General features: G+C 33.1%; 1 protein-coding gene and 1 non-coding gene across 2 annotated transcripts in view; one reads left to right on the top strand and one right to left on the bottom strand.

Moving 5' to 3' along the window:
• LOC110992753 (retinal homeobox protein Rx1-like) overlaps positions 1-7,226 on the bottom strand; it is a 29,371-nt gene extending 22,145 nt beyond the window's left edge. The window contains exon 1 of the mRNA XM_045629033.1: positions 6,821-7,226. Within this exon, the coding sequence (XP_045484989.1) occupies positions 6,821-7,226 (406 nt within the window). The remainder of the gene's footprint in view (positions 1-6,820) is intronic.
• On the top strand, positions 5,058-5,172 carry Trnal-caa. Its single transcript has 2 exons — positions 5,058-5,095; positions 5,128-5,172. It is a non-coding gene; the product is annotated as a tRNA-Leu (tRNA).
• Positions 7,227-22,535: the final 15,309 nt, after the last annotated feature.

A 22,535-nucleotide genomic window follows, 5' to 3' on the forward strand; every position in this document is an offset into this window, starting at 1 on the left:
TTTTTGCATCCTGTTCATCCAAAAATAACAAAATTTCAAGCCAAATACTCATCCAGTACTACAACCCTATATGAGTCATGGCATGGAGTCCTTATACGATCATTTATATTATATACACAAGTAGGTGATCAGACTCCAGTATCTGACACATGTCATAAATTTTTGAAGTTGAGATATGCAGGTTTCAATGGAGTGCAGTGCTAAGGAAAAAATCCGTCGGTACACAGTACACACATACACACAACTCAAGGATGTGGTTGACACGCAGATTAGAGAGCCTCTAGACAACACTACTCTTTCTTTGAATCAAGTCAAAACTTAATCAAATGACTTTAAACCTTAGGTTCAGCCATATATGTCATTAATCACGAAATAATAACTAATTTGTATGCGAATTATCCTTTTGTAAGGGTGCAATTTACAAGGTTTAAATTACAAGTTCATGTTTCCTGTCTATAACTTACCGCTACTGCTTTAAATATCTCCTTATTAATGAATACTTAATAAAAACCTCATATATTAGAAAATTATTTATTTTCGGCGTAGGCAAGAAGATATTTCATTCCTAAATATTAAAAATTCAGCAATTAGCAAGACTTATTCAGTAGTTAAATGCAAATAAAAATATAAAATAGATTATTGAAATAAGAATTATAAAAGACAATTTGTTCTAAGACTTTTAGTTTTTGTTAATATACTGTATGATTTGGGTGATATATATAATAATCCTTTTATAAGAGACAAGTTGTAATATTACAACTTGTTAATTATTGATAAATGATAAGGCCTATTTACATATACACTTTGCTTAACGCTTATAAAAAGAATCAATAACCCAATTAAAACTCACTTAAATGTGATTGTAGAATGTGGTAATGAGAAATAATGCAATCTCATTTGCAATTACAATTCGAACATGTCAAAATAGAATAACCTTAATAACATCTATATTCAAATCAATTAGTCGACATTAAGACTAAATAAGATTGTCCAAATATTATAATTCAATTCGGAGATATCTCTCCGTGTCACTCCAATTGACGATTAAGAAATCAAACGGCTTACAGCATCTTAGCGTCCATCTTACCAGTCACAATACAGCTACTATACACTTATCTCGCTCACACGTATCGCTTGTGTGAAAGTGTGACAGAGAGGGTTGTCGTAGAAAACAAATAAAAACAAGATAGGCAACGCATTAAGATGTTTTACACTTATCGCGATACGATCTTGTCTTTTTTGTAATAATTATCGTTAATCTGGTAACACTCGCGGCATAATGGCCTGTCGTTGTTTTTTTCCTGGCAACCCTAATCACGTGTCAGATTTGCCGTGTTACATATTATAGCTTCTCAGATTTAATGATTGGGAATGTTCTTTAATTTCTTTTTATTGAGCCCTAATAAGTTATAATTTTGTTTCAGACTTTTGTACAGAAAATACGCAACCTCCTATTCATTATACAATTTAAATAAAAGACATGATTTGAAGATTAGTACACTACTACTTTTAAATAATAATACACATCTTTTAAGTAAGTAAAACTTACTTGACTTCTGATATATGTAGTGGCATATAAAATAATACTTTTTAATAATGATTACGTAATTTAAATCTCAATAAAAAAAATTCTAACTTGTCTAACTGGAAATAAAAAAAAAGGGTATGTATCTATACGTTAAACTAATGTAATGGTTGTTAGTTGAAATGCAAGTGTAGGCAGAATAAATATTGCTCCAGTCATAAACATCCGACCAAAGCCAACCAATCAAAATCGATTCAATCGAATAATCGGACAATAATCGAGCGCTTGATTAGTGAGGGGGAAGTCGATTGCGGTGACAATCGATTTGCAATCGCTATTACACTGACATTCGATTACTGGCTGACCGCTGCCCAATCGGCTTCCTAATATAACACTGTAGTTTATATATCTATGTAATAATATGAATAAATTGAAATTACTGATACAACCGTAACTTCGTTGCCTCGGTACCAAAAAGGTTAATAATGGGTTTTGGTTTAGTATTAGGTGCTGTAGCAAAAAAAAAATGTAAAAAATGTTTTGTTTTGTTTTGTTTTAAGCCAATTATGTGATATAGACAAAACCTATGAGTTACGTGAATGTGGTAGAATTTTAATATGATATTTAAAAAGAATTTTGAAAGTAACATAGTGTTTTTCTACTAAAATTATAACGAAAAATAACTTAAGATTTTGTACCACAAATGTAAAGGTTAAATAGCTGAGCTCTAATTAATACAAAATGAAATATAATCGCGCCCATAATTAACGAATTACGCGGGTCTAAACACGCGATGTGTTTAATTGCCTACGGCCCGTTAAATATTTGTATTTATTAATAATATATGCTAAGTTTCTGCATAAAGTAAATGAAAAACGTTACTAATCTCTTTAAATTCATAATATGATTCCTTCAAAATTGTGTTGCTGTTCATCTTATAACAAGAAAACGTGCTAACATCGAAACGTCGTCATGAAAGCGTTGACGTGACATTTGTTATAATAAAAAAATCTTGTTGCGACTAGGCACTACATATTGCTTAAGGTAAGTCGACTAGGTACTTTAAATATTATGTATTAATTAATTAATTAATTATTTTCTTGTTTAGTTGATCTAAAAAAGTATTATAGTAGGTGTTATGATTACAAAACCAGCAACCAGTCCAACATTAATTTCAATTTTTGAACTATTACTTCTTGTTTTGTGATCACATAAAGAGTATCAAATGCACGCGCGTAGCGATCGTAGACGCGTAGATTGTCTACGGTGAAATGTGCTACAGTACATCTACGAGTTAAACATACTGCACGGTAGTTTTTATCTTCATATTCAGTAATATATTTAAACAGGTTAACTGAAGTAGAAGTTCGCTAAAATATCACAACATTCTAATAGCACCGATAATCTAATTGCAAAAATAAATTGATAGACAATTTGACAGTGAATCAACGATTAAACAAACTGCACGTTTTTGTCTATTTGCATGTTACACCTAATTACTTTTAATAAATCATTACATAAGCACTTAAGATATTTAAATATATAAATAAAGCCGGTTATAACACATAGATTATGCTTATTAATCTCTGAGGAGTGAATACAAATACAATCAATTTATACGAATGGTTTTTATGTTAAATCTGTAAAATTATAATTAATGAAAATGCGTCAAATTTACAGAGTGAAACGGGTGCGTTATGACTAGAATGTGATCTAATATATTCCAGATAACCCCAATTCACTATTCTTACTTAATTGAATCCTTCTGCAAAAAAATCTATGAACTAGGTTTCTAAATCTTAAGACTTATAAAACCATTATAGCATCAATACATTGCAGTGCTTATTCCCAAGCTTTGTTTATAAGCTATTGCATTTATAAAACAGCTATTAAAAGGGTAAGTTCAAATGTAAAAAAAAACATTGGGGCATAATTGATGTATCCTGTGACACATATGGTGTAGTTTTGGAGTCACAAAATTAGTGAATTGTTTGTAATAAATTTAAAGAAAAAAAAGGAATCGCGAAATATGATGCGAATCGTAAAACTCCAAGGCGGTTGGAAAGATTAAAGTATTTTTTTAAATTATAACTTGAACTCTGAGGAAAAAAAAGTTTTAATAGGGAAAAACGAATAAAATCTACGGGCTAGCATAGTAAAATGTTCCATATGTTCGTGTGAATACTGTTTATTATAGATTCATCAAAGAAGACTCATCAAAATCTTGCCTTAAAGTGATGAAGTAATTCTCCTTTACTATCAAAGCTTTTTGGTGCAGTACAATAGTTTGGTGCACGAATAGCGGACGACGGCGCCATAATGTGCATAACATATACCTATTAGACCAGTGATTCCCAAAGTGGTCTATATCGACCCCTAGGAGTCTATGACAATCTGCAAGGGATCTACGCCATCGAAAAAAAAAATTGGGGTCCATGACACTGGATCTCAACACATACACTGATAGTACCTATTTACTTACATCATACTATCTTATAATATCAAAACTTACTTTTATAAACATTATTTATAAAAGTACCTATGAAGTAACAGAATTATTACATATGTTTATAAAATTGTGTAAGTTATAGGATGTTGGGATTCGCTTTGTGGTCGCAATATATTCTGAACTTGTAAAATCAAAAAAAAATCAATTCAATTAATAAATGAATAAATTAAGTTTACTTTAAGTTTTTAACACTAAATTTCAGAGTTAGAAATTTACAGGAAATCAATATCAGGTAAGTAGGGGGTCTACCCAACACGGAAAAACATGGCAAGGGGTCTACGACACAAAAAAGTTTGGGGAACTCTGTATTAGACCATTATTTTTAGTATGTAACGGAGTTATTTCCTTCTACTATCTAAGGTTTTAGTTTTCTAATTATTGCATTTTCACTATAATTAATTTTACTATATAAGTTTGGAATATTGTAAATACTGTTCATTAGATTTACATATGATCAAGAAAAACAGATACATAAATACGTAGCCCAGACCTAAAAAAATGTTGTAGTGCCAACAATTTTTTTTATAGTTGTGGGTTGATAAATAAAATTGAATTCAATTTTATATCTCATAAGAACTAAGAGTATAATTTATGAATGCCAAGTGAATTTTTAATTTTTTAAATTAAAAATTCACTAAAAAGTAAGGTTATCAAAATTAAAATAGGTGAATTTGGTTTTATGTAAGAAATACATTTTCACAGCAAGGTTGGCAAGAGATATGATAAAAAAAATTGTTTTGTTTTTTGATTGTTCCAAGTTAATAAGCGTAATTCTGTAAACATTTTACTTTTATATTTAAGTATTTCTGAACCTATTAATAATATAATTTCAACTAGTTAGTTAATAAAGTGATAAGTAAATTGAGTATAGTTATACTCAATTTATATTATGTTTAACTTAATTTTATATTAAACTTATTTATTATTTCATTACTATTTACTTTATGTAAAGACCTTCAATTATTTGAGTATTAATTTGTGTAAAACTAAATTTATTCCTATAATTCAGTCACATCTCTATCTGTCAGGATGGCCGAGCGGTCTAAGGCGCCAGACTCAAGGAATACCTTGCCTACTATGTAGGTCTGAGCTGTTCTGGTCCTCTCTGAGGGCGTGGGTTCGAATCCCACTTCTGACAATAATTTTTTAAACTAAATTTTATATGCTATGTTAATACGTAATCCTAGAGTAAACATTAAACCTTAATTTTGATGAAATTTATGTAACTAATAATTTTAATATCCGACCTTAAACCATAATTGTATAAAAATAAATAATTATTGATCGCCTTAATTTTCTCACTCTTTACGCGGAGACATTGCATATCTTACAAAGTAGGTATATTATAGCGAGTGTGCTGTAGAATTGATGCTGTTGGTCCCTGCTGACTCGATTCATCACCGCACAGGCCGTAATGCTTCTACATTTAATTCGCACCACCCTGATGGTTTGAAGTTTTCCATGGTCCGTTTCACTAGGAATTTTCTTTAAAGTATACTCTAGAGTACTTTCTATTCTTCTATTCTTTCTATATATTATTATATTCTAGAATCGGCTTCCGTTGAAGGTTTGGGATATACCACATTTAATTATTTAAAAGGATAACTTTCTCTTTCCGAAATACCAGCCACGCAGCCAGTGTGTCGATTGGCTGCAGTAACTGCTTTTTATGGCTGACATTTTTTACGCGTTTATTCTTATCTATTAAAAATACTATCTAAAGAATTTATTTGTTTGTTTGGATAATGGCGTTAATCCCATGAACGTTTCATCTGACTAGACAATTTGTATTGGATAGTTCAGTTATCGAGGAAGACTTTATCTATTAGTACACTCACAATCGGTAGGAGTGGATCAATAATATGTTACAAAATTAAGAAGGCTCGTTGTGTTGCGTTAACTGCGACGGCATGTCTATCTTTTTAGGTTGACGTATTGGACTATTTATCGCAAACAATCAATTACCTACATCACAAGTGTTTAATTTTGAACCTTTAAAAAAACTTTTGAAAGGCTAGCAACACACCCAACATGGGTATGTCCTATAGTAGCTGACTTTTGTTGTAGGCTCATTTGTAAAACGTTAAATTGCACGTGTGTATTTATTAGGTACGGGTCTTATATAACGCAAAGTAAGTAAATAATAATAGGAATATATTAACAATCACTTTAGGATACGTTTAAAGTACATAATTATTTTAAAGATATATCTTTGATACAGAAAAACACACAAATACTAATTAAAAAAAAACTTGTCTGAATGTCACTTGAAAATTAATTTTCAATATTTCGCTGGTTATACTCATTTGTTTATAATTTTGGTTGGTTGTTTATAATAAATTTTAATATGTATATTACTTTCTAAAATTTCTATTATCATTTCATACCGACGGCGTTAAATAGGCGCGGCGCATAAGAAAATCTATTTTAATATTTAGTATAAAACAGTTAATCACGGCTTCTGATACAGATATATATTATTTAAATACATCAAAATACTAACTCATAGAAAAACTTTAACCAACATAGTAGTTTATTTTAAAAATAGATACATATATAGTTTACTGAATTCAACAAACTGTACATGAATAAATCATTTATATATCAAAAACCTTCATTATGCTAATAATAAGTCCCATACAATATTCAAGTTTGTAAAATGAAGGTTTAAATATGAAGTCTGTTTTTTTTTAATTAATTTTATTAATCCTACTTGGCAGTCAAATTTATATTGTAATAAAAATTTCTGGCTTCCTTAAACTATACTTATAGTGGTCAACACTCACCAGCACTTTCAATAGCTCCGGGCGATACTGGTACGGCTTCACACTCTCTATCTCTGTCCTCCCGTCTCTGTTCAAACTCACTCACTCTCTGTCTCGTCCCATTTAGCCCCAGAATTGCGTCTATCGTATGCCGCGGGCCCTGACTAACACTAGGCACTTGAGTCAAGCCTAACCTAGATTTCACGGCGTCGAAACTCTGGTTAAGATGCATCTGTTGCGCGTGAAAGAACATTCCCATACGATTTAACGTCTCCAAGTTCTGCTGATGCTGTGACATCGCTAACGACTGATCCGTAACATTAATGGAAGAGGTGGAATTTGGACTACTCATGTGAGACCGCGGGCTGTTGGTGTCGGAGCGGTCCGGCGTGTGGGAGCCGTAGAAACGGTCTTCCGGCACATCCATTATGCGCGGCTGCGGGAGCGTGACTGAGCGCGCGCGTCTGCGGCCGCTCGGGGTTGAGAAAGGGGCGGAGTTTGGGCTCGGGGGCGAAATTGCCCATTGAAAGTGCGAATTTTGGGGTCGCGAAGTGATTTTGTTTGGGAAAGCACGAAGAGTATTAGCATTTTCCCCTTCGTTCCTCGCGGTACTGAATCGTTCAATAGTGTTTTCGTCTGATTGGGTCGATTGTGAGAAGTGTTAGCTCTTTGAAATGTTTGTAGGATTAGTTTGCGCCACGACAATAAAGCACTCTTTACAAGTTTTATTTGTGTAATTGACTTGTGTAGGTGGTGAAACCTTAGATTTTGCAGAGAAACTACATTATATGTACTAGCAAAAATAATAATAGTTTTGAGAAATAAATAGACGATTCATAAGAAATTTTAGCGTGGTTTAAATGCAATATGATTTCTTCAATTTTCTAACAATATCTTGTTTAGAAGTATTAAATCTACATTAAAGTGTATGCATGCGTTTTATTGCAGCTTTAGTATTAACTAATGAGTGAAGCAGCGGTCAAGTGCGAGCGAGCAAACACCCGGACAACTGTCTGTTAGCACACCAATTTAACCAAATCGGTTAACCGGTAACCCAACAATAACAGCTCACAATCACCGTTTCAATACAACCTTTCATCAATGTTGTATTTACAAATTTAAACTTAATTACTTGTAAATAAAGATTAATTTTGTATAAAGTTTGTAATGTCAATAGGCCGCTTTGGAGTCGCATGCAAACAGCCGTCGTTGTCGCTGTCTCACGGTGAAGTTGGCTGGTTCCTCTCTCGCTCATCTCAGTGTAGCGACGGTTGCTAGGGGGCGGGGCCGGCGTGACGTCACGTCGTGATCAGCCAATCAGGTGCGCAGATTTTTTTGTGTAAGTCGATCTTTTGTTGGCGTTTCTTTTGTCGCGGGCGCGTGAGGGTTGACTTCGACTAGTTGCTACGAAATAACATTAGCTTTTGACGGGTTTTATTTTTTTAATTGTCCGCGTCATTAGTAGCTCGTTATCTTAGGACTGGTTACTGAACAAATTGCTTGACAAAATTCTATTAACTTTATTACAAGTGAAATTGTTTTCGGAGATTATGTTTTTATTAAGTTAGCGAATTTTTTAAAGTCTTTCAAAGTGGATTTTACTTTGTAAAACTTTCATGCACGTTATAGCGTTATATCTATACAGATTATCTTACCTTTTATAATTTTAAGATCTTGGTAATAAGCAAGTTAAAGTAGTTTATAAAAATGATAATTATCAATACCCTACTAATGGAATAAATCACTTAGTATGCTTAGATTAAAATCTGCTCACGTAGACACTTATTGCCAGTAGGTACAATCTCTCGTAATTGTGTATGTTCTAAGTTGCAGAAAATGGAAAAAAACGCGGTTTTTTCAGTTTTTTTCCATCGGTAATAGGTATATAGCTTGACCAGACGATCTTCCTGTTTCATGATCCTTCAAGAAAAGAGCATAGGTACTAATTATTAACATGCCAGCATCGCAGTTATATATAAAAATTACACTTATCAAATTCGACCAGAACTTTATATAGGAACAAGATTCTTTAAATAGCTAGGAACTTTAGTTCACGTGAGATTAGCCAAAATGAAGCATTCCCGATTTTTCTTAAAACAATTTTTTTTTATTTAGTCCAATTTTTACAAGGATAGCAGTTTTGTTACACACTAAATTAGTTATTTAATATTATTTACATAACAATTTGATTTGGTAGTGGGTTGGGTATACCTTAAGTTACAGTGACAAAAGATGATTTTTGGAGAAGATGAAATAGAAGGGACCAGGAGGGAATATCAATAAGAGAGTTTGCTGGTAGTCAGGGGAAAGACACACGATAAAAGCTGAAGAGGCCTTTACCATGAAAGGGAACTCTATTCCAACCAAAAAATACAAACAACATTTAAAAATAAATAGCCTTATGATTACGTCTATCGCCTTGTGTTCATCGCGCTAGAGGCCTTTAAAAGGGTCTGTATTCCAACCAAAGACCAATAACAGCAATTAAAACATAGAATAGAAACACTTCATCGCGTAGTCCTATAACATGAGACACAGAATAAAGTGCATAAAAATGATTGCGATGATTATTTGAACATTCTCCATTGATTACTTTCACGCGAAGCTTATTAATTATTTGCACGGTTTTTCAATTTTTCAAATGGATTCAATTGAAAAGCATTAGAATTATTTATTCAGGATTGCCGTTATTATTATTACAATGTTGTTCCCCAAAATTACCATGTGTATAGTGAAATAATACAATTCTTATAGTCACGTTACTATTGTAAACATAGGCAAGGATTTTGTAATTGTTTTTCTATTATGTTTCTTAGCCCTACTCTAAAAAAAATTCTTACCAACTAAATTGTCTTTACAAGACTCAATTCAGTTTCAAAGATTCTTTATAATGTTGCACAACATTTAATAGTGCTATATGTCCCGTGTACATTACAAGACTGGCCAATCTCGGTTACCACACAGATGAGTCGATGTCAGGAATATAACACATTGCAGTTTTGTACTTCAGGACAAAAACGCCAGGCCCCGGAAACATCTCCCGACGTCATCATCAGACATCAGTTTGCTAACAAAGTCAACTCTGGAAAAGGTTTACGCGAATAACACAATTGAAAATCAACCCCACGAGACTTAGTTGGGATAGGGTAGGTGTACTTGTGTAAGGGTGCAAGCAAGCGCTTCTTAATCGTGATTAGGTAATTTATATATTGAGCTTATGTTATGAATTAATTGATCACGATTCAACGAGGTATGATACATATACTACAACATAGCTTCCGCACTTAGACGCCTATTTCATCCGTTGATCATAAAATCCTGGCTAATTAAGTCAGCCTAGCTCCATGTTGAAGCTCAGAAATTTCCTGGGTGCTTAGCAGCCTTCGTGGAGCAACTCTACTGTTCCGAGTACTTCTATTTGTTGGAAAGCCATAGCCACTAGTTTCAGGAATACATGAGGGTATAAACGCCTTACAGTATGGGTAAGAAAATTGCAGGAAATACGAATTTATTTTGAATTTGCGTACAAAATAATGTTAACAAAGTTAACGTTTAATATTGATAATTGTGGAGTTAATGAGTATGTAATAATTTTAGCGGGCCGATACTGTACGCACATGACGTCACAGATTGGACACCACTCGACACAGGGCTGCTAACTATTATGAATATAATTTGTAGAAATAGAAACATTCTAAGGTACAAATACAAATTTATTTCGTTGTTTGAATCATTTTATTCATCTTGATAGATAGGACTTTCATTAACTCTTACAATAAAACATCTCAACATCCAAATTAATTGTATTATAATTTGGTAAATTTAATAAAACATTAATTTCTTTCATGCAGTATTTTTACAATGTTCTTAATCTACATATGAATAATAATTAATGATAAATATGAAATTGAAATAAATTTTAAAAGTTTGGTTCGTGTGGCCATTTAATTTGTTATATTTAGGTATTTTACTTAACTTCTTTCCTTTAGAAAATTAAATCAAATTTTAAAAGTTTGGTTCGTGTGGCCATTTAATTTGTTAAATTTAGGTATTTTACTTAACTTCGTTCCTTTAGTACCACTGATCGGTGATTCATTTAAACATTCTGTAGTTTTATCTGCTTGCTTTTGTTAAATGTAGCTATATTCTTACCTATATATTTGTTTTTTTTTTATAGAACAGGGGGCAAACGGGCAGGAGGCTCACCTGATGTTAAGTGATACCGCCGCCCATGGGCACACTCAATTTTCTTTATACATAAAAGGTATATTACTTATTAAAATAGTAAAGAGCAGGTAGGTGAATACACTGTGTAGGTGCTTGAACTGAACATGAATTTCTAACTAATTAATTTGTTTGCACTGACTATTTACAGTTATATAACACAGTATACTATTACAAAAATAACTTAAAATAAAAACAAATTTAAAAACTTTGGTTCCTGTGGCGGTGAACCTTTAACGCTTTATTCCTCGCTATATTGCGATACTTATTCGTCGAGCGAGGAAAGCACCAGCTCATTCATGGGTTCTGTCTGTCAGACGCCTACTAGAAGTACATATGTCAATTTAGTAAAAAACAAATTTACTTTGGCGAAATCACGAAATCCTGAATAGAAAAAAACTATGTATCCTTCAACAACTGAGTATTTTTATGACAAATTTTGTTTCGCACTGTGTAGAACCTAACCTACTCATTGAAGTATTAGCGAAACAATTCAACAAAAGTCCTACAAGAAAAGAGCGTACCAATTCTGAAAAGACCCGTAACGCATTTGCATGCCATCTGGCTATGTCCTCCTATATAACTCGGTCCATGCCTCTTGCCCATTTGTCCTTTGCTCTATAAAAATACATACTATCTAATATGAACGTTTTGATGTCCCTAGCGACCTGTCAGTTGACGGCGAGCTCAGTAATTGTTGAATGAGGCAGCATTAAAGCGCCAATTAATCGACATTGATTGGTGTACCCCCTTACCCCACCTCTCCGGCCCTATGAGGGGACGCTATTGGCCCAGGAGTTTGGTTTGGTTATTCCCAATGTTGTGGACATTAGAACTTGATTAAATACATTAAATTTAATATTTGTTTATCTAATGGAGTAGTTATATTATATTTTTTGGCGAGATTAACGAGCGGTCAAATCAACGCTTTCGTAGCTATATAATGCTTATAAGCTAAGACACAGAAGGATATGCATCCTTCATCTTCATCCTTAGATTTGCTTCTATTGACATAAAAATATGTTTAAAGAAACGTTCTTCCCCGTCTTTTCTTGATTGTAGCGTTCATTTTACGTTGCAGTTCTTTAAACAGACAGAAAGTCTTACAAGTTACTACCCAAGAATACATATGATTGATCTACTAGTTATTGCCACACGTGTAAAAACTTATAAAATTTAAACGCGTTATTCGATTTTAGTAGTCATATAGATTGTTGTTTATTCATCTTTCTCAAATGTCCTTTTCTCTACCTATGTAGACTAGACAAAATCTTAATAAAGAATAATTTAGGCAAATTGAAATGCAAATAAAAGCTTTTCGCATGTAGATAACCAATTACCTAACAGACATTGTAATAAAAAGAGGGGATGGCCCGTAAGTGGGATGTTGGAGAGTGGGAGATGGGGGGAGGTGAGCACAAACCCTTGAGTTAATTAATAACTCGGTCGCCGCGCAGTTATTAATGTCGGACTCTGCGGGCGACTGTAGGGTTACCATATTGGCTTTAGATTATGACAAATGCCGATATGTTCAAAAATAGACATGCTGACGGTATGTGATTTGAGTTGGACGGAAAGGACAGTAACAGTTTGCGTCAGGCGTAAACTTCTAAATCTTCTCTATATAAAACAGTGACATGGGGAATAGATATTATTTCTTACATAATTATCTGTTAAGTCGGTTGTATACGTATAGTAATAAAAAATTAAAAGACACAACCTGAGAATTTTCCTTGTCACTTGACAGTTCTTAAAATATCTATTCGAGGTCATGCGAGCACAATAAGCTTCCTTCATACGAAATCACTCATAAGACCATCTCTCATGAGAGATAAAATCATTTGATTTAGAAATTAATCGTTAACTTAATTAGGAACATCATCTTTGTCTAATACATTTGAATTAATTATGTAATGTGTATTTTATCATATAATAATGCAATCAAATGTATTTATTGATTTGTATTACAACAAACTTAAACAACAATTAATAATTTAAATACAAACTTAATTTAATATTTAAATATTAAGTTAACTTTAACTTAATATTTAAATATTAAATTAAGTTAAATTACCTTTTTTCTAATGCAAATATTTTTATATAACAATATTTTTATTTACATCAGCGTCATACCTATACCTTAATATGTATGTAGCGTTCGTTAAATGCATACACATTTTAAAAGGCAAGAAAATACTATATTGTTAAAAGGCGAAAATAGCCATAAATATCAAAACTAAGGGTAGCCCTAGATCACCTGCGTCTGTCGTGCTTTGATCATCGAATTATCCTTATTTCTCTTGTCCAATTGTTGCCTTACAAGAGTTAAACTGTAATTACTTGCCGTAATAACATTATTGATTTAAATTTTATCCTTTACAAGGACACGACAAAAAGCATCTTCAAAAAAATTTGATTTCTTGATTTTATATTCTATCCAATTTGAATTCAGAATTCTCCTTGTTTCTGTTTGTACTTTGTCACGTGTTTTTTTTTTGTGTTATTTTTGTCAATTATCTTAAGAATGGCTTTAGTAAGAAGTAAAACACAACACACACAACACAACTCTGAGATATGATGGCACGTCGAACACAACCCATACATGTACACAGTGCAATAAGTCATTTAAATCATTAAAAGGCCTCAAAATTCACATTACCAAAACACACAAGAAATGCCTTAGTCAAACCTGTTCAATCTCTAAAACCTATCCCATTATTGCGAGTGCGCCCACTTATGTAGCCAACGATCCAAGTCCTTTTCATACATATCTTAGCCATTTAAAAAATAGTATACCAATAGTTAAAAGAATCCCTCGAGGAGCACGAATAACTGTTGCCACACATTTGACAAAATTAATCAAGAAATGTTACATCAACAATTGTACTCAAGACTGGCAGAACCTATTTTTATTTACATACAGCACACTACATACAATAAAAACTGATGAACAGAATTTATCATTGACACAAAAAATTAAAAATAACTGTGACGTAAGCTCCTTGCCTTCTCTTGCACCTTTAATCAAGCATGATGCCCCTCGTAATCGCAACAAACTTATAGAAAACAAAATTTGTGACGGAGATCTTAAAGGTGCCGCTCGCCTTTTGTTCTCCAACGACGTGCTATCACCAGATACCCCTGACACCCTTCAGGCTTTACGGACAAAACATCCCTCAGCTCCAATAAACCCATATTTTCTCGACCCACCAACAGCAGGTCAAGCATGCCTACACATTCAAAATAAAGATGTTAATTATGCCATTTTATCATTTAAACCTGGTTCGGCATCAGGATTGGATGGGATAACACCCCAACATTTAAAAGACTTAACATCGCATTCTGTGGGTGATGCAGGCGAGCAACTAGTAAATTCGTTAACAAAATTAATAAATTTTATGTATTCAGGTAAAATCAATGCAGAAATTGTTCCCATTCTTTTCGGCGCGAACCTCATTGCCCTCACAAAAAAGGATGGAGGCGTGAGACCAATTGCTGTTGGTTCAACACTAAGACGTCTGGCTTCAAAAATTGCTGTTCGACATATTTTACCAAAATTAAATTCAGAATTTGAACCCGTACAGTTAGGTTTCGGTGTAAAAGGAGGGTGTGAGGCAGCCGTCCATGCCCTACGCTCTTTCCTAACTTACGGAAAGCCAGACGTGTTGCTAAAAATTGATGTAAAAAATGCTTTTAATTCAGTTAATAGGGATACCCTGTTGACGGAAGTAAAACAACATATTCCGGAAATATATAATTATCTTCTTCTCAGTTACGCTGATCCAACAAAATTGTTATATCGTTCAAATGAACTGTCCTCAGAAGTAGGTTGTCAACAGGGTGATCCCCTTGGGCCTGCAATTTTTAGTTTGGCAATAAATAAAATAATCAAAAATTTAAATTCTAATTTCAACGTTTGGTATTTGGACGACGGCACACTAGGAGGTGATGTGGACACTGTTTTTTCGGACCTATTTTTAATAAAATCTAAATTTGAAGCCATTGGTTTGCAGCTAAATCTCAGCAAATGCGAACTGTTCATAAATAACTGCGACTTAAATTTAAATACAGTAAAACAAAAATTTCAGATTTTGGCTCCAAATATTAAAATAGTTAATAGTAATTCCCTTTACCTTTTAGGTTCTCCAATTTTTGATGAATCTATTTTTGAATATATTAATAATTCTATTAATAAATTTAAAAATTCTGCTGATCGTCTCCTTGAAATTAGTCCGCATTATGCACTTTGCATCTTAAAAAACTGTCTTTTTGTCCCAAAATTTACGTATGTGCTCCGTTGCTGCTCCTTTTGGAATCACCCAGATCTTTTGACACAAGTAGACGACGTAATCAAAATTAGCTTAGAATCGCTTCTTAATATACAGCTGAACGAGCAATCGTGGACCCAAGCATCATTACCAATCCGTTATGGTGGTTTGGGGATTCGCAAAATTTCCAGTGTCGCTTTACCAGCCTTCCTATCTTCTGTCCATAGTTCAGCAAATCTCATAAGTCAAATTTTAAGGGCATCCCCTTCAAACTTTGAGATTGCTGGCTTGGAAGAAGCTAGAAACGCTTTCTTAATTGCATGCCCAGGTCAAAATTTTCCATTTTCTCTAAATTCACAGAGGAGCTGGGACGACATAGACAGTAAAATGACTTATGACAATCTTTTGAGCCGTAGTACAGGTTCAGCACGTGCTAGGCTTTTGGCCGTGGGTACGCATGAGGCCGGCTATTGGCTTCACGCTTACCCTTCGTCAAATACAGGAACATTTCTTGAACCTGACACGCTCCGAATCGCAACCTGTCTGCGGCTTGGGGTACCGGTCTGCGCTCCTCATACTTGTCCCTGTGGCAGTAATGTCGACAAACTAGGACATCACGGACTATCACGTCAAAAAAGTGCTGGCCGCTTCTCGAGACATGCCGCACTCAACGATATCATACATCGGTCCCTTGCCACCGTCAAGGTGCCTAATCTACTTGAGCCGACTGGAATTGCTAGAGACGATGGCAAGAGACCGGACGGTATGAGTTTGATTCCATGGAAGATGGGTCGGGTTTTGGTATGGGATGCCACCTGTTCAGACACACTGGCCCCTTCCAATCTTCATGGAACTAACAAGAGAGCTGGTGCGGCTTGTGATGCGGCTGAAAAAGCTAAAGTCTGCAAATACAGGGGTCTAGGCTCTGAATATGATTTTGTCCCATTCGGTGTCGAGACCCTTGGTCCGTGGGGTCCTAGCGCATTAAAGCTTTTTAGGGAATTATCAAAAAGGTTAGTCGACATCACAGGAGACCGAAGAGCTGGCAGCTACCTCGCACAAAGAATTAGTCTAGCTATTCAAAGGGGGAACGCTGCTAGTATCTTCGGAACCTTGCCTAAAGGGACTCCTTTTAATAATATTTTTTAATAATTAAATTTTAAGGTTAGTTATTAGATATATTTTTAGTTTGTAATTGTATATAAATATTTATTAGATATAAAGTAATATGCAATCAATAACTATGTTAAAGTTGTATATGTATTCTAGTATTATTACAAGCATATTTAGTAAATGTAGTACCTAATATCCTAGTCCATCTCCATGTTTAAATAATTTAATTATTAAAATTACGGTGATAGACGCGATATTAAATTATGACTCTGAGATATTTATATAGTGATACATATTAATAGATTATTGGTGCTTACTTAAGTACACTAAAAAATGTAGAACTGCCCACTGAAAATTCCCGAACTTAGGGTCCTTGAAGAAAAAAGCGTTCCAGTTCGAAGGCTGGCAGCGCCCTCTGACATTGAGAGTGTCCGTTATCATTTAATATCAGTTGACGCTCCTGCCCATTGCCCCTGTACTAAAAAAACAAGAGCTTTTAGCAGAGTTTAACATTTGAATTAGCACTTATTTTCAACAGTTATTTAATAAATTGTCAATAAAATTTTAAATGCTCAATTTTTTGTGTAGATGTAATCTGGCGTCATTAGCGAAAGTGACTGTCATTGATTGTATCAGCTCGTAAATGCAACAATTTGCTCCATCAGATACGAGTGGCATCTACTTGAGGCACGAGCCGACTTTTTTGTAAAAAATTGCAAAGTAGTCTTTGAATGTAAAAAAAATAAACGTAGATTAATCTATATTATTTGTCACTATACCTACCTTACTTGCCTCAATGTACAAAATGTGTCTGCCTGTTCTAACATTCATTATGTATTACGTGGGTAACACTGAAAATGTTTAGAACCAGTTAGACACATTGGTAATGAAAACTTTTTTTTATGTTACAAGAGGCAGACGGACAGGAGGCTCATCTGATGTTAAGTGACACCGCTGCCCATGGACACTCGCACTGCCAGAAGGCTCACAAGCGCGCTGCCGGCCTTTTAAGAATCGATACTCTCTTTTCTTCAAGGAACCTAAGTCGAAATGGTTCGGAAATTCTTCAGTAAGCAGCTGGTTCCACATCGTGGTGGTGCGTGACAAAAACAAAAAAAAAATTGCCTTAAGAATCTCTTAGTTATAGCACGACCGACGTCAAGGTGATACGGATGGTATTTTGTATTCTGCCTTGACGTCCGATGATGAAACTCAGCTGCAGGTATTAGTCCGAACAACTCTTCTGATAGTGACAGCATCTTGCGTGCATAAAAGCAATGATTCTTAGGTCTCTATCGACAATGATACCTAATCGTAGATTTTTAACGAGTCTACGGAACTACGGCTACCAAATGATATTGGAGGCCTGATAAACAGGAGTATTATTTTTTAAATTTCGTCGTACTGAGAAGCTAATTCCGGTTTAGTGTCAATAGCAATTGTTACACTGAGGTTTTATTGTCTAAAATATGTTATGTTAGGGCTACTATACTTTACTTATACGATACTTTGTAACTGTTTAGCTACTGATTTAAATAACACAAAAGGAACATTGTCTACAATATAATGTAACCTCTTTACATACCTATGTACTAGCAATGGCAAAGTTAGGTGCAAGACTCAGGAGAGTTCCAACATCGTTATGCGAGCTGAATGCAGCGGTCACCGGACACCATCTTGTGATTGCTTCGCCGATTACACGGTACACGACAGATTGACAGATGCTACCTCTAAAATAAACTGTAATCATAATTTCTACTTAATTCATTTTTAATTATTACATTTACAGTTATATTACAGATTTATCTTAAAATATGTTTTATTTCTTGTACTTTGCACCCGTAAGTATTAAATAGTTTACTTGCAACGTTTAGTTGGATAATGCCACCTTTATTTTTCAATCAAGCAAACTTTATATTTACTAATATTAACTATACATTTCTTTATAAGACACCGGAAAACAAGTAAATTTAAAAAATGTTCCCCATGTGAAAAGCAAGATTATCAAAGCAAATAATAGCAACTAAATTTAGATAGTCATTAATTATTTAAGAAATTATTGATTAATAACCATAACATTAATTCGTTTTTATATTCTTACCTATTTACATAACACGAAGAATTACGACTTTGAGAATTTGTATTTACAATGTGTTTATTTTATTTTACTTTTTGATACTTGTTCTGTCTTTTATGAAATCGGCATATCTAGTATGTTGTGTTATTTATTTTCATCATAAAAATACGTTATATTATTGTATAACATTTTGAGAAGACTTTACTTCCATACTTAGGGTCTTATCTTTATTGAAACTTCAATACTCTGCTTTTATACTTACATGGAATTGTGTAAATTTTAAGATTTTTCTACAATATCGTTCACTTATATTTACCGTTCGGTGCCATCCACTACTACATACATCACTACTATTTGGATAGTGGCTCTGTGAAGCTGTCACTAAATCTGGAAACTAGTATTTTATCTGACAGTTCAGCCTGTACTGCTTCTATGAAGAGGAGGTAGCGACTCGCTAACTTAATTGTCGGCTGACCACTGTAACTTCTACACTAATTATATACCTTTCATCTGCTTTTCATAGAGCACTGATTACAGGAGCGATTCTAAACAGATTCGATTTACAAGCCCAGGATAAAATAAATATGTACGTAGTCCTATTCTAAACAAAAATTAACATCTTTAATGTCTGTTTCAATGATAAAAACGTTTATACCTCACTTAATATTATATATGCAAATTCTTTATTATTTTCATAATACAATATTTTGCGTTATGAAAATAACTTTTATTAACAAAAATCTTGCCATATAGCTGATGCATTTTACGCTATTTAAATATAAAGAAATTTATTAAAAATCTTTAAGCTTTCTTATAAATTAAACTTGAACCACCACTCGATGAAATAACAGCTATAAAAGGCAAAACAAATATTTGCCAACTCATCCAATCCATCACGGATCATAATAACACGCACTCAAATTAATACCTGCCTACAAAGATATAGATTTGGACAAACATCGACCAATGTAAGATGATCTCTACAGATCTCCGATACGTATAGGGACATAACATTTGTTACACAAAAATAGCTTGTAGAACATTAGTCTTTATTATAAAACAATACATGCTATAATGGTGTGAAATATTTGTAATAGCGGAAAAGTGTATTGTAGATCATTGTATATTGGTAACTTCACAAATATGGGCTTATTAGTGATGTTAATTTTGAGGATATTTATGTAAAAAAGTTTTGAATGGCATTTAGAGTGCTTTTAGAGGAACGATATATTTACGCACAAACTACTGTTTTACTCTTTTTTACGCGTCTATCATTAACATAACGAAATGTATGACAGTTGTATAATTTACTTAAAACACAAAAAAAAATTCAAATGGTTTAGTAAAAGCATTAATATTATAAAGACTAGTACTTTAATGATATAACTTATTTGATTTCAATATTTCTTAGATAGAGATAGATATTATTAACTTAGGCAAGTGAAAATCTCGTGTTATCTAAGCTGTATTTTTGTAACAACACTCACTAAATTAATATTAGAATATACTAACTACTTAGTACTTGGTGATCAATCCCGTTCAGATTTGTTTTGGTCCGTTTATTAAGTTTTTAATTTAAGTTAAAATAGTCCAAACTCATTAAATAAGTTAAAGTATAAATTGAAGTCATTGGGTTTCCAATTTTCATATTGTTTGGACAATATTAGTCTTTGTTCTATTGGACTCTTGAAAATAATAAAATTATAAAATAATTAATAAGTAAAAGTTCAAAAGAAAATTGACACGATTTTCAGTTTAAGAATAGTTATAAATTGATAATAACATTCAAACAGGAAATTTCTTGATAACAATCGTTTGGGTATGTGACATTGTTCATAAACATTTAATTATTTTGAATCAGACTAAACCAGTTGAACCTTTACTAGTAATGCCTTTTAAATAATATCAAAAGAGCGAAATAGCTTACTTTATGTTAACAACCATAGCTGTTATAATAAGTTCGGTAGCTTATAATTCTATTTATATATTGTATAGGATTGGGTATTTGGAATACGAATGCTTAGCACTTTATTCAATTAAAGGGTATTGAATGGTGAACCGTTCTAGGAATGGAATGCTCACTTCAATCCTTTCATTAAAAGCTTAACTAAACTAACATAAATACATTATATTCACTGGATAATAAATAGGATTCTCCAGGATTATTGTGTTTATCTGCGCATTCTATAATGACTGCGAGATAGGCTACGGCGTAGCCTTGCTACGCACTCATCGATTAAACTTGTAATTTCTGACTCGTCGACTGACTATCTTTAATTAAATTTCAGCTTTTATCGAAATTACTACTATTTATATTTTATATATTGTAAAAATAACATAAGACTATAACTTCTGTCTAAAACCCACAAAACCTATCGCAAATTGTATAAACAATAAAACATAGTAAGTTTCTCGTAAAATAATATCTCGTTCCATCTTTAAATCTCATCTCAAATACTAGTCATCCATATTATAAAACAATAAAAATTCTATTAAGCTCGGCCGGTTGCCCCCTTCCCCCACCCCTTGACGTCCGAGTTGAGTAATTACTGGCGCCTTGAGTCCCATCACGGGGCAATAGCGTTAAACGACGCTCACAATTCGTTTTAGGGCTCTCTTATAAGATGATGAGGCAATTTGTGCCTCGCTCCGAGCTTAATCATGTTTAGGAGATAAGAATTGTAGTTTATTTGAAAGTGCTTCTACATTTTGGAGACAAATTAGGTACGACGATTTCCTTGTAACGATTAAAAGCTTGGAGGTGGTATTTTAGTGTGACACTTTAGTAAATTTTGTATGTTTTTTTCGAAAATTATGATATGACAAACTTTATTAAGTTTCAGACAAAAATGCAACTTTCTAGTATCCAAACGGTGGCACCATTAAGAAACACATTATTTATCAATTAATTATTATTGGTATTAACATATGTATAGTTTATACACATGGAATATGTCTCCATACAAACTTAATAAACAGTTCCAGCTATGTTTCATAATATATTACTAATTAGGTACGTTATATTTAGGGGAATTACAAAAGACTTTTCCCACAAATTCAATGTTACTTTTTAAGGGCTTAGCAATAATACAAGTTTGCAACAACATAAATACTATTCCCTTTATTAATAGTCACCCCATTGGCCCGGGGTGCAACAAACAAAACAAATTTCTATATTAGTCCGTTTTCAAAATAACAATGTCCTCTTTCCCTCTCTACATAGCTTCGTCCCGCTTGCCCTAATAGTATTAAGCATCCATTTTTGTAAGCGCTTCGAGCCAGATCCAATTTCAAACTCATTTGTTAGAGCATAAAACAATTATTAAAAAACGCCAGTGATTCAACGAGCAATTTTTGTCATTTTACATCACTTAGCGACGGATAAAGGGTACCAGCACTTTCTTATGTTAGATGTTTATGAGATTGCGGAAAGAAGAACGGTTTACTTGACGTATAAATACTTAAGAAGTAGCATTAATAATTATTGAAGAATATTAAGTTTAGAAAAATTAAATTTATGTAATATAATATAGTATAAATAATGGAAAGCAAAAGCAACGCAGAAACAATTCAAATAAAGGTTCATGTTCATTTAAAATGTTTAATGTATCTGAATATATGTAGGCTAATATTGGTTGCAATACAGGCATGCGATTGTTCACACAAATTAATGAAATGAATAGGTTTATTATTTCTTATATACATATTGAAATGTATTTAGTTAACATGATATATGTTATTAAACGATATTATGATAATCACCTCCTAGGCGCAGTTTTTAAGCGAAACAATTGTTTCTGGGTGGGACATTGTGGGAAACTTATGTTTAAAGATTGAGAGCTCAAATCCGTATACCTAAGAGTGATCATTAAGGATTTATGTCCCATCATGAAAATGATGAGTAGGTTTTTATCTCATTCGGAATTGAACTTATGTGTAACCTCTAAGCTACGGAAACAGATAATATCATATAAAAATTTATCAAAATACGTACAAGTTAGGTCTTTTAAATTAAATATATACCTTTTAGATAAATACATTGCTTATACGCGTT

This window comes from Pieris rapae, chromosome 7 (assembly GCF_905147795.1).
Source record: "Pieris rapae chromosome 7, ilPieRapa1.1, whole genome shotgun sequence".
Lineage (NCBI taxonomy): Eukaryota > Metazoa > Arthropoda > Insecta > Lepidoptera > Pieridae > Pieris > Pieris rapae.